The 14,917-nt window shown below is 37.6% G+C and overlaps 1 protein-coding gene across 1 annotated transcript in view; it reads right to left on the reverse strand.

Annotated features, from left to right (window-relative positions):
* Positions 1–14,259, reverse strand: part of peli2 (pellino E3 ubiquitin protein ligase family member 2) — a 29,473-nt gene extending 15,214 nt beyond the window's left edge. The window contains exon 1 of the mRNA XM_058748594.1: positions 13,924–14,259. Coding sequence (XP_058604577.1) covers positions 13,924–14,000 — 77 coding nt within the window. The 5' untranslated portion in view covers positions 14,001–14,259. The remainder of the gene's footprint in view (positions 1–13,923) is intronic.
* Between the last annotated feature and the right edge of the window lie 658 nt (positions 14,260–14,917).

Here is a 14,917-nt window from a genome sequence, read left to right on the forward strand (position 1 = left end):
GACAGTACACACCATGTGCTTCAAAAAGTAGCGATGCGTTCCGTCATCTACTACACATACTCCGCACACGGGAGCTCGTGATACAGTATTTCCAGCAGTCTAAGAATATACTCACACTAGGTGATCTGAATCATGCCCGACATAGTGCTGTGTTTGATACCACGATGTATTGTCACAGAGATTTGACGATACGTGTATCAATACAACTGGCCCTGTATAGATATTGTGGCACGTGCTTAATTTGAATACAAGAATACAGTTTAATATGGAGTAGAAAAGTGCGAGGTTTCTAAAAAAAAAAAAAAAAAAAGATGAATTGAGCATAATAGATGGGCTACAACAATGTTTGGAACACATCTGAGTTTCCTTGCCTGAGACGTAATCCCCGAAACAGAACTTCCCACTTGCGCAATATGGAAATATCCTGCGTTACTTATCTTTGTCAACCTGGCATCCATGTGTACGCGCTCTCTCTCCACTGTGGATAAACGTGCTTACTTTCTGAAAACACCGGTTAGCTTGCAGTTTATCCATCTCCACTTCAATATTCAATTATCAGAAAAGTGTAATTCAAGTGTTCATTTACACGAGAGAAAGAGAGAGGCTGCGAATTACCACAGTATTAACTAGGGACGTCAACGATTAATTGACGATCGATTAATTGTCGATAAGAGATGCAATCAATTAAAGCCATCGATGGTCGATTAAGCAGTTTAATTTTGGGCTGCGTGCTGCTCATATGCAAAACACGTGCGAACGGCTGTGAGTGACGCGACGAGGCTGGATCTTTGGCGAAAATACTACACTAACGTACAAATTACGCTTTTAAAATGTGATCCAAACTTTAAAAGTACATTAAAACAGAGACAATATAAATTTCCCCAGATACAATCGTTTCATACCTTCGACAGGGCTGTGGGACACGAGCAGGACAGGTCTGTATAAAGGCTTAGGCTATAATTCGTAATTTAATTAGTTTCTACGTTCAACTTAATTTGTGGGCACTGTTTCATTAATTTGTTCTCAAGAAAGCCCATGATTTAACTAAAATAAGGGAACAAATTAAGTCATAAGAACGAATTCTTAATTCGTGGCCATGAAATCTTTCGTTTCCCCCACATGCTTACCACAGTAAGAGCTACAAAAACAGTGATTAAAAGTGAACGACAATAAAATAAACCTGCAAAATTAGAGGGCGAGACGGAATTCGTGGAAACTCGTGACCAACCGGCAGAATAGAACAAAGCCATGTATGGCTTTAAATGTACAGGTATCGAACAGCATGAATGCAATCGCAGTCACGATGTAACATTTGCCTGCTAACCCATTTCTTCTCTTATAAACAAAGGTTTGTACCTCACTTGTGTCATAATACTCACATTAAAATGTTTCAAATGGGTAGCATTGCTGTAGCACCACCGATGGTTTTGGACGCAGTTCTCCGACCACACGGCGCAGGCCCACGAGCCGCAGGCCCACGAGCCGCAGTTACGTGTGGGATCATTTTATTTTAAATGCCAATTGCAAACATTGCGATTTTGTTTCAAGTTACAACAACGAGTACAATGAAACCATATAAAGAGGCGCGTTCAGTCCTGCTACTAGCCTTTTATTTAGACTAAAACACCTTTAATTCAGAGAAAGCCTGCATTTTGAGTGGCATTTGCACATCTTGTCACACTGGTGAATATATGCCACTGCTATAGATTTCACAGTATTAAGGTTAACGATTAAGTGATCGTTAATTTAAACGACGATCGATCATGGAAATGATCGAAAATTGATATCCCTAGTATTAACAGTGAAGCTGTGGCTTTAATTCCTTTAGAAACAATGATGTTACCAGCTCCTTGTTAAGAAAGATAATGTAGCTTCTTGAGCGATTAAGCTATTTTATTGATAAAATTGCAGGGCAGCGCTAAAAAGTGTGTTCCTGTGTGCGGCCGCAACATGATCTGTGTGAGTGACTGACTGAGCGTGTGAGGTTCAGTGAAGACAGCGCATTAGTTTAGAACGCTTCTCATTTTTATTTTTTAAACGTAGAGAGTGCGTTAATTTGTGTAATAACAGCAATGTTAAGATGATTTTTTTTATATATTAATATTAATGAGTACAGGGCTGCACAATATCACAAAATTATCGTTATTGCGATAATATTATGCAGTTGCAATAAATTAAATTAATTTTATGTGCCAAGCATTTGTTGCATGCATAGGTTGTCCAAATTTGACCAATCAGATGGGGCCTTACTATCTTTATACCCACCTCCCAAGTACTATAGGTTATTGGTTAGACCGGGCCCAAAGGTGAATCTAGTGCAGGCATCCTCCAATCTGGCCTTCAAGAGTCTTCAAGATCATTAGAAAATCACAGGTAGGTGAGTTTGATCAGGGTTGGAGCTAAACTCCACAGCAGTGGCTCAGATCAGAAAGTGGAAAATAAATATGGCGGGAGTAGAGACAAGCGATGAAAATGACAGCAGCGAAGAACTTGTGCCTAAAAAGAACTGCACGTCTGAAACATGGCAGTATTTTGGCTTCAAGAGAAGTAGTGTCACAAATGCAGGTACTATGCAAGTCGTGCCGAAAAACTGTAGTCACGTCGAGAGGAAATACAACTAATCTCCAGAGTCATCTGGAACACAACCACAGGGAGCTATATGAAGACTTCCGAAAATGTAAGGCCAAATCTACCAAAACTGCTAACAAAAAGCCAAGTAACAATAAGGGAGTCGTACAGACAACCGATCGATCAATTTTACAAATGCAACGCCTTACGGAAAAACGCCACAAGGAATTAACAGATGCTATCACACGCTTTTTAGCTAAAGACATGATGCCTGTTTACACCGTGAGCAAAGAAGGCTTTGTGGGTCTAATTAACAAATTGGACCAAATATATCAGCGGCCATCGAGAAATTATTTTTCCTCATGTCGCAATTCCACAGATGTACAACACTTGTGAAGACAGTGAGCTCAGAGCTGCGCCAAGTGTACTTCTATGCTAGCACCACTGACCTGTGGTCGAGTCATACGACTGAGCCCTACATGAGCTATACCGTTCACTTTCTTACTCAAGACTTTGAATTAAAAACACGCCGTCTGGGTGTTGTGCATTTCCCCGAATCCCACACCAGTGAAAACATAGCCCATGGGCTGCGGGATGTTTTAGCCAGCTGGAGCTTAGGAGGAAAATCAAAGTGTCCATTACAACGGAGCCAATGTGGTGAAGGCTACTGAACTTAATAATTGTGTCAGGCTACAATGCTTTGGACACCGCCTGCATCTGGCCATCGGTGAGTGTTGAATGTTTGTATTTGCAATAAAATTAAAACTGAGATTTAAAAAAAAAAAAAAAAAAAAAAAACACAGTAGTTGCATGTAGACTAGACATGATTTTGGATATTGTAATATTTAAGACAGAAATACATTTCCTAAATAAACACCATCTCAAAGGCTGTTATATAAAATTGTAATTATAAAAATCGCAATGTTATTTCACCCTGTATGTCTTGGTTTTGTTTTCTTAACTCTTCAGAAAATGCTACTAAAAGGTGATGAGCGAGTTACTCGAGCTGTTGGTCTCTGCAAAGTTACCCTGTGTCCCAATGTTCATACTATCCATCCTAAATAGTATGTGAGATTACAATAAGTGTGTCCCAAAGCATAGTATGTTGAAAAGAGTATTCCAAAAGTCCCCAGATGGTCTACTATTTCAGGTTGATTTTTGAAGTGTGGATCCATGCACACTAATGGCTAAAATTGCCCACAATCCATTGCGCTTTGGCTATGAAACTACAAATGTGGCAGATGCGCACGATCTACCTAAAGGCAGAGAGGTGTACAAAAAGGGGCGAGTTACTAATAATCAACATTTAACCTGGTAAAAAATATTTGTTATCCCCGTTATATTTCATCTGCAACAGCCATGTGAACTTTTATAAACATCCATTTGGTCGTTAACTTTTAAATGCATCATTATGCAGAAAATATGAGCAGAGTTCTCGCCATGAAAGAACAGACTGGCAGATCAACGAGTTACTTTTTTTCTCCAATACCGTATGAAATGAAATGTGGAGGATGTTAACTGTGACAAGATGATTGACAGGCCAGTTTACAGTGACAGGGTGCGTGTAACAGATGCGACAGAGCGGTCCGTTAAACACGCGGTTGTGTGACGTGATGGTACGTCCCAAAGCTTGCCTACTCTTCTACTACACACTCAAAAGTGTGTACTTTTTCTTCACCAAAAGAGTACATACTTTAAGGGCGTAGTATAAGTAGGCACATTGAGACGCAGCATTAGTGGGACATTTCTCCCACACCTGGAAGGTAGGGATGGGTGATAACTCTTATTTTATGAGGAGATACTCCCCCTTTCATGTAAAGCGCTTTGAGTATCCAAAAAAAGCGCTATATAAAATGTAAGAATTATTATTATTAGCGATCTGATACCGATATTTTCAAGCCCAGTATCGTCAATACCGATACACTAAACTGATCTTTTAAATTATTAAAATATAAATCAATAATTATACTCAATATTAGATTTTAAAGCCATGATTTTTTTTTTCTTCATTTCATTGGCTTTTTGTCAGAAATAAAATACTAAAATTGTATTTTAGCCGTTTACTGGGGCAGTAATCTCAAAGGTGCACCTATACCCCTAAAAGGGAGCATATTAGTACCATACAAGTATGCATGCTTTGAGCTTAGATAAGGTGTACCTTTGAGGGTACTTCAAGAAAAATAAACATGGTGTTACATAAGTACTAAAATGTATTATTATTATCATTACCACCATGGTAAATTTGTTACTACTGCATTTTTACTACAAATACTGTGGTTACTGTAATAAAACCATGGTTAATTTTTGTAAAAGGTTGCCAGGTTGTTGTACCCCTAAAGGTGAAAGTAACTTTTTCTGTCAGATTTATTAACAGCAATTACAAAACATAAAATCTATTTGAACTTTCAGCAACCAGTTTAAATAAATTTACTTGCACAACCAGCCCATTTAAAAAATATATATATTACATGTACACAAAAGTTTGGGGTTAAGATTGTAATATTTTTTAAATAAGTCTCATGCGCACCAAGGCTGCACTTATTTGAACAAAAAAAAAAAAAAAAAAAAAAGACCGCAACATTGTGAAATAATTAAATAACTACTTTCTATTTTAATATTTTAAAATAGTTTAAAGTGCATCTGTGGAGTAATGATGCTAAAAATTCAGCTTTGATCAGTCTTCAGTGTCACACGATCCTTCAGAAATCATTCTAATATTATTTGCTGAAACATTTCTGATTGCTGCTTCATATTTGTGTGGAAACCGTGATGCATTTTTCAGAATAAATTTTTTTATATATATATATATATATATATATATATATATATATATATATATATATATATATATATATATATATATATATATATATATATATATATATATATATATATATATATATATATATATATATATATATATAGGATGATATGTAGTAATGCAATAATGTGGCAATGGTTTCTTAAGATCTCCTTATGCCTCTGATGCTTTTGGGAAACACAGCCCTATTTGAACACTGTGACTGAGCCATGCGTCAGCAGCAAACGCTGTCTGTGACTGATTCTGTCTCTCAGCATTTGCGTGCGTTCCGATCAAGCAGCAACCTCCCGCTCCCTCTCGTGAAACCAACACGGAAGTGACTAAAACTGCAATTCATCGACTGGCCGCTGGAGGCTGGCTCCAAAAGGGAGTCAATCCCATAGACTCCCCATGTTAAAATGCCCAACTTTACAGCAGGAAAAAAAAAAAAAAAAAAAAAGTGTTTACAGCCTGGTACAAAATTATTTTGGTCTATATAGCTAATTTTGCCCTTCGTGACAACTGTGAGGGGGTGAATTTTTTTATAACTCATCCGTTTAAATTATAGATGTTTTAATGAATATTATCTCAAACTTGATTTTTACGGCTATATTGATATTGTACTCTGGAGCAGTTTGTTAGATCACGGTCTCTCATTTGTTTCTCTAATGAAGTGCCAACAGATATCCAAGTACACCATAAACGCGGTAGACTTTAATGGACAGTAAAACAAAAGGCAGAATACCGTGTAACTCCAGGCTGGCACAGTATTGACGAACGAATGCAAACACATGCAGAGCACCGTAACTTATCTGAGCTTTCCAAAACAAAATCAAAGAGCTGTAACTGATGTTATACTGTGTTCTGCCTTGGCTTCTCCGGGGCTTTTTTCCATGATACTTAAATACATGATAAAGGAGGTCATTAATGTCCCAAAATGATCAATGACTCATTTTCGACCAAAAACGAAATTATGGTGTTTTGTCTTTGCATGACGGGCGTGGTTTCACCTCAGCTTCACCCACATCCCGCCTTTTTGCCCATTTTCGATTATCCGGGAGTGACGCGCGGTGACGCGATTCCAAGACGGCGGCGGTCAGCTCCACCCACTTTAGGCTTCAAAAATGCTCTTCAGAAACCTATGAGTGACGTCTCAGACACTACATCCATTTTTTTTTTTTTTTAATACAGTCTATGGTTCCGATGAGCAGGAGAAATAGCTCCATCCAACACAATTCGCTAAAATAGTCTTTTTCCACTTAGAAGCTTATTGTTCACCAAGTTTCTTGATAAATAAAATGTTTATATAAAAAAAAAAAAAAAACCTTTAGAATCGATATTTTTATATGAGGATCGATCCTTTCGATACAACATCAGTATCGAAAGCATTGATACTTTAGGATCGATCCAACCATCCCTACTGGAAGGGGAAGATGGCACTGGAAAAAAAAAAAAAAAAAAAAAAAAAAAGCGCACAACCTCCCGGAGCACTCCCTCATCACAGAATGCCCTACAAGGTGGGGTTTGAGGCAGAGAATGATTCAGAGAGTTCTAGAGCAGCAGCAGGCCATAAGTGACGTCCTGTCAGCAGACAGAAAGTAAAGACATTTAGTTCCTTCTTGGCAGGACCTAGATGTACTTGAGTCCATAAACCAGTTATTGCAGCCTCTGCTAGAGTTTACAGATGCTCTATCAGGTGAAAATTACGCAAGCGTTTCTTATGTGAAACCTGTACTTCACACAATGAACTCCTCAATTCTTGCTGCAAAAGGAAGACAGTGATTTAACAAAGTCCATAAAGATGATGATTCTAGAGTACATGAACACCAAGTATGACAACCCTGCAACTCAGGAACTTCTGGACATTACCTGCTTTATGGACCCCAGATTCAAAGCGGACTACATCAGCTCTGACAAGGTGTCAGACATCAGAGCCAGGGTGATGTCTGAAATTGAAGCAACTGTGCCACAGGTAAGTGTTAATATCACAATAGTAAGTGACAATAATGCACTATAACTAGATTTGTTTACAATATTTACTTTATTTCTCTATTTTAGGAGCAAATCCCAAGTAATCAAGATCACCAGGGCATGGGTCCATCAGATGTCACCCTAAAGAAGGCCAAAAATAAAAAATAAAATCCCTGGGCAGTTTCTTCAAAACATCCCCAACTCCGTCATCTATGGGACCATCGCACACTGTGGCAGTTGAATTGAACAACATGTCTCGCACCATAGACAGTGAGATGGACCCTCTCACTTGGTGGCAAGTCCATCAGGTCAACTTCCCACACCTGAGTAAACTAGCCAGGAAGTATCTCTGCATACCAGCAAGTAGTTCACCTTCAGAGAGACTTTTTAGTACATCAGGAAATGTTGTGCCAATGCACATGTTTAAAACCTACCAAAAGTCAATATCCTGGCAAAAAACCTGGAATAAAATAGCTTTCACAGTTAAGCACATTTGGCATTGCTTTGTGCTAAAACATAGGTTTACATGTTATTACTTAATGTTAATAATCATTTTATTTATGTGGATGTTGACAAGACGTTAGTATTTCCGCTACATACCAATTTATTTAAGGCCTGTACACTGTGTTTAATTTATTTAATTGTTTAATTTTTTTTTTTTTTTTTTTTTATTTAAAAAAAAAAAAAAAAGCAAGGAAATATTTTGTTTAAAGTAATGCACTTTGTGTTTGCAGGTCTATGGTAACAGCAAACCAGAATATCTGCTGAGGTTTTCAGTCATTCATAGCGTTTTAAAGTCTAAATGTTTGCACCTTCCTTGACAGTTTTTTTTTTATTTTTAGCCTGAATTAGATCAGAAGAATATCTATTACCTGTTTATTTTAGTATGGTCATTGCATATATAAATAATTAAAAAAAAAAAGATTGCATTTCAGCCCTAGCCATTATCTATATTGTACTGTGGGACAGTTATCAGGGCTCGCAAAATTTCTAAATCCCTGGTAGCCCTTTGGGCAGGTACTCTTCAGATTTTGGTAGCCCGAAAATTAATTTAACTAGCCCGAATTAAAAAAAAAAAAAACACCACAACCTTTTAATTTATTTATTTTTTTAAATATAGAAAATCAGATAGGAGTTTAAATGTCAAAGATATTTTCAATACACAAATATGAAGGAAGGAATCTTATTGCACTATTTATAGGGTATCTGCAGAATTTTTTTTAAATAAATTTAAGGCGATTTATGACCCATTTTAAGAGCAGCACAAGTAAAATTAACACAGAATGAGCAGGGTTGGACAATGTCTACGGTAACATACAGTATTGAGCCATAAAATTACATGATTTACAGTTCAGATACAGGTTCACACAAAAACAAATCTTACACAACAGCATTTCAGGCTATAGACCATTTTTATGAAAAGGGATAAATCAAGCATATAAATTATTATATTATTTAAATGAATAAATATTACTGTCTTAATTGTTTAAAATTTTAGAAGGCATAACTTCTCTCTCATTTACAATTATGTTTGCTGCGTAAAAAGTTGATATTTGTATTGATTTGACCATAAACGGCAAGAAAGGCTTATTGGAAATGCAAATTCATTCTCTGCCACGAAGTGGCGCTTTAGGAGCGCTGAAATATTGCGGTTTCCCTGGAAACGCTGCACACAAAGCAGCACCGTCGCTCATATTCTGCTTTATCAGGAATTATAGGTAAAATGAAATTAAAATGCCAATGACACGATTCTGAGAACAGTCGGTTCCCTTCAGATACATTCACATGCTCATATTTATAACTGTAAGACCTCTTGAAGTTATAATTAAGACATTTCTTATACCATTTAGCCTAACGCATTTAAAACTTTTTATGGCCTTAAGTTTGATACAACTCACGGGAGATCTGTATTTAAGGAGCCCGTCGGGCAGGCAGTGATACATTTTGGTAGCCCAACTGGAAAACACAATAGCCCCGGGACGTCGGGCTAGCGATTTTGCAAGCCCTGGTTATGGAGGCCCTTCATAATGCAGAGGTTAACTGCTGCTCTGCATACTATGGGGCCATTGTCAACTATTGGCAATGTTTAATAAACAGCCGTTTTACTAAATTCTGAGGTGAAATTTAGTGCAGTCCCGTATCGGGATACGTATGGTATTGTGACTTTGCTGGTGATACATAGCCCTAGCCTGAGCGCATTTGACCGCCAAAACCCGGTTCGTTTGACTAGTGTGATCGCTCAGTGTTCATTTACCCGCCCTAAATTAAATTTGCAATTAATTTAATTTATTAAAACGGGAATTGTAGTTTGAGAGTAAATCTGCAAATTCCTTCATTAACGTCAGCTGCCTCTGTAATAATTCTCTGAGACATACAAGTGAAAATCGTTGCATGGCATAAGTTATAAATTAGGCAGAATATTAGCGAAAGTGTCTTTCTCCGTTATCTCGTACATGACGCAAGCGTGCTAAAGTGAAAGTGCTGCTTTGTTATTGTGAACACAAAATGCTCCAGGTTCACTGTAGTCTCACATTTGCGTCACTGTAAAAGTTTCTGCCACAAGTTATTATATACACAAGTCTAAAAAACCATGACAGTACTGTCACTAAAAGTTGCTGGACTGCAGGATGTCACTACATTTGAAATGAGAAGCATATTTTTAACAAAAACCCAGATGTTGTCCTTCCATTTAAAAAAAGTAAATAAATAAATACTCTGCGTGCAGGGTCCAGATACAATGTTGCTTTTCTACACTTTCGGATCAACTGAGGTCTAAATCTTTTAAAGAGAACAATTGTGAACACCCTTAAAGCAGAAGTGGTTTCTACTGGCAGCACAATGTGAGCAAAGCAGGACTTAGTTTGGAGACAAAAAAAAAAAACGCATGCCATTTAATATTAGAGATGCCGCTTCAAGATATAAAAGTGTTATAGATAATGTTATTATATAAAAATGCTAGCAACAAACTATTTCGCGCAATACTCTGATTTCCACCAAAGTCAGCACAGAAAATACGTTGCGAGCTTTTGTTTTCAGCAGCATGTTACATAGCAACATTTTTATTTGACGGCAACATTGCAGAGGAGGCATTCTGCGCTGCACTTAAAACCATGTGTGAGTGAAGAGTCTCGCGTTTTAGACGCAAAGACATGTTCTGCCTGTGTGCACAGCCCCCCATCAGTGTATAAAAGGAAATTATTAATCAAGGTTCAGTATATCTAACAACAACATCCACCCACATTACTAAGTTCATAATTAGAGGCGGTGTGGTTGAACTTAAATCTATTTATGTAATTGCTGCAACACATCAGTGACAAGGAACATGATTCACATGTAAATGTTCTCTTGTATAACAGCATGTGTACTTAAAGTTACTTCCCTTGGGCAGGTTCCTTTAATGTTGCATGCAAACCTAAACTGAAAATGTAATTCTATCACTGATTCATAGCAAAGAGAAATGTGCATCATAAAAGGACACTCATTTTAGTTAAACCCATTACATTATTTAATCAAGCTACTCCTAGTTAAACACCATGGTGCTCAAGACACCCTAGACTAAATGTTAATACAGAGACGACTTCTCATTGACTCCAGCTCTTAAGGTCATCCTGGTACAAGCAGTCAGCAGTTTTGTTCTGCTCCATCAGATTTTCCTGGTAGTGTTCTGGATCTTTTTTTTCATATAGCATTCATGAGAACAAGGATTCAGAGTAAAATGCTAATCCACACTCAGCTCCCTACAGTGTGCATGTCAGCACTTATGAGACTTTATATCACTAGACATGACGATTAGGGAAAGTATCAAGGCATGTCCGAACCATCAAATACGCAACATCCTGTCTACTGAGATGTCATTATCTGGTCAGATTCTGAAGATGCACCCTCCAGTCTTTAAGATCCCACGATCCTGTACAAGCAGTTCATGGAAAGAATGGCATCTCAGATCAAAGTTGATGCATGACTCCAAGAACAAGTCCTTAAATGCTTGCTTTTGAATTGTTCTAGATCATTAGGCATGGTGCCTTGGAAGTCTATCTGAAACGTTTCCTTAGAAGGCGCCATAGGCAGCTGCTTTTTAGCTTTCCGATTCAGCCAGCGTGATGTCTAAGTGGTATGAAAAGTGACCAATTACAGTTTGACGTGCCATTTAAGGACACATTTATCTGAAATGGATGATACAACAATAACAGGTTGGGTGTGAGAAATAAAAAATAAAATGTTAAATCCATTTTAAATTAAGATTTTAGTTATACAAGTCACAGTACATCTGAGATGCTCTAGGTTTATCGTCTCTTCCGTTCAGAGGTCAGAGTTTGAATGACACTGATTGTAAGGCCATCTCAGCGAGTTGGCTGAAACTTAGAGTCAGCAAGATCCATCTCCCCACAGCTATCAGTCACAGAGGAAAGACACCATTACAAAAGGTGCATTTTCGAGGGTTGTAGTATCCCACAAAGCCTTATCAAAAAGCTCAGTCAGTCTAATGAGAACAATGAACAGAGAGAGGAGGACTGGAGGCTCAGATGTGCCTGTGCCCAGATCAATAATACCCTCTTTCAGCCTCTGCTCTCTGTGTGCCAGCAGCCAATGCCAGGCAACCCCACTGAATCAGGGCAGCGGAAAGTTGGTACCATGATTTTTTTTTTTTTTTTTTTAAACGCACATACAATGAATATGCTACAATAGGTCGGTTTGGCTCATGCAGAGTTTCAAATTCCATAAATAATTCAATAAATTCTGTACTATGATAGGTGCATAATAAGTTTATTCACTTTACATAAAGACACAAACCACTCAACTATAAAATTCTACTCTTTGACCTCTAGATGATATCCTTGTAAATATGACAATTATGATATTTTTGACATTAAATCTTACAAAGGCTGTATGTCGGTCATTTAAAATTATATTCTGCATAAAAAATAAAAATAGCATTTTCATGAAAATGATTACTCCAAGAAACTGTTTTGTTCTACAAAAGTTACATGATTTTATGCATTTTAAAATGTATTATGAACCTGCTGGGTTTTTAAAACAAGTTGCTAAACAAGGACCTACAACCACCATAAGGATGTGAAACCAGATGACGCTTGTTATGAAATAAAACATGACACTCGAGTCTTGTTAACCACAGACCCTTCTTAATTTACTCAAATCAAAAACCACTTATAAAAAATAAAACTTTAAAAACATAGGAAATTCCAGAGGGAACCCAGGGCGCCTGCAGCCAGGTTGGCCTACAAATTGACGTCAAATTAGAGACTGAAACAAAGCTTTCTGTGCTCTTAGACAAGCTGCTCCAACAAAAACAAGCGTACCTCCAAACCCTTGTAATTCATCTCATTGCTGTTTTAGCCCTGTAAAGACTGACATATGGAATAATCAGAAATCTAATTTTTGGAAACTGAACATTTTTTTATGGCTCATATATAGTAGCATGAAGCTCATATTTGAGGAGGAAGAAACACCAATTATATTCAGATGCCCAAATGGACCAAAAACCATGTAATTTTAGTGCAAATACGGATAGCAATTGATAGCTCGTAATGTAAAACATTAAGATCTTTATAAAAATGCACATATATCACTTGTCACTTTATATCTACCAATAATATTGGCAAGTAATATGGGTTTAAATGTTTAGTTTTATTAAATCAAAGCTATGTAGTTTTCGTACAGCACATTTCAGATGCTTGAAGTTAAACATCTCTTAGGATGGGATGATTTTGATTGTAATGCCATCAATAGGAGTTCGGGGTTCTGCACATTTTGGATTGCCCTTATCGGATACATCCAAAGCATCTTTTAACTAACGTTAATGAGGTAGACATCCAACATATGCAGTGCTCCAGGAATGGTTTGAAAAGCCCTGCTCTTGATCACTGAACATTTGTGATTTACAACCCAGCAGAGTGAGGAGGGGGCATTGTAAAAAGGAGACAGCCTCTTTGCTCAGTCACAGAAAAGGAGGGGGAACAAATAACTTTAGTGGGCTGCTTCCGAATTCCTCCACCGCCCTTCATCTCGTTATGACTTCCCGTACAGATGATGAACGATCCCGATGAGAAGGTCCCATCAAAACCCAAACGCTGGGACCAAAATACGAGCGTTGAGGATTAAACCAATTCACATCCCAACCATCCACCCCCATGATGGAGCAAAATGCACATCACATTTAAAAACCGTGTTTCTAAAACCTAGGGAAATCTCTTTAGAGGAGGATTTTTCGTGCATAAAAATAATAAGTGCCTAAATGTAGTTATTTGACTGGCTCGTGCTAGCTTACAGACAGCGCTCGCTAAAGCGCACGTGTTTCATTTGTGCAGTAACGTGAGCGCGTGAATTTTAAGAGCTGGGAGGTCTGGCACACCAATATCAAGTGTGTAAACAAACTATTTCCGTACTCTCCAAAAACGCAGTTATAAACTAAACAGCGTTTCGAAAATATGCTAGAGAGTTTCTAAAGGAGCCTATTGTGAGATTATGAAAGGAAACTTGAAAACAGTAAATAATAGAACCAAAGTCGCGTGAACTCGTCAATATTGGACACACATGAGGAAAAATAGCTGCGCGTCTGGACTCACCCCAAAACCACCAGTTCGCCGTACTTTACAGGCTCTTTGGTGGGCGCACAGTGCTCCTCTTGACCCGGTGAAAACATGAGGCTTTTCAAACAACACACTCTCGATTACACGATCAATCCAGCGACGAAAAGGCAAAAGACTTCAAAGGACGCTCCTAACTGCCATATTTCCCATTTACCTGCTCCCGATCTTGAGTTGCACTTTTCAGAAAATAAAAAAGTCAGTGAAACCCTACATCCGAGAGAGATTTAAGAAATAATGCTGATAATAATAAAGCCTTAAGTCTCGGGTATATTTCATTATAGGAACAGCGAGTAACTTAGTGCTTCCATCCGCTGTAAGAAAAACAGTACTAATAGGGGGTGGACCGTACCATTCACTTAGAACGACTTTACGCGGGGAAGCGTACGAAGAAACTTTCCAAATATTATAGTGAACATTCTCATAGGTTTATCATTGGTTGGTGAATACTTGGAAATTTTTGAAGACTGTGTTGCCTCTGCACAATCTGTAATGGACAGCTTGATCCTGCGATATTTCACCTTTTAAGACAAAAAAAAAATACACCCCCTCTAACGGCACAATCCAACACAACGGCGGTCTGAGGCGGCACCTTCAATTATGTAAACAAAAGCTGAAACTTAGATATATTTAAAGTAATACACTTGGTTTTATCGATTTGGGTACACTTTACGTAAATAATAATAATTAAAATACATTTTTATTTATTTGTAAGTGTCACTCATATAGTGCAATAACAGTAACCCACCTATCAGTAATCATCAATAAATGTGTTTGCGTTGATTTAAAACAACACACCAAAACCTCTACATTTTAGTGTATCATACAGGCACGTTCACCCAAAATAAAAGGTCTGTCATCATTTAGTCAACTTAACGTCAAAATTAGGCTTTCTTTTTCTCTGCAGAGCACAAAAAAATATATTTTCCAGAACATTGTGATCCAATCAACATTATACCCCTTTGACTTTCAT

Source organism: Onychostoma macrolepis, chromosome 17 (assembly GCF_012432095.1).
Source record: "Onychostoma macrolepis isolate SWU-2019 chromosome 17, ASM1243209v1, whole genome shotgun sequence".
NCBI lineage: Eukaryota > Metazoa > Chordata > Actinopteri > Cypriniformes > Cyprinidae > Onychostoma > Onychostoma macrolepis.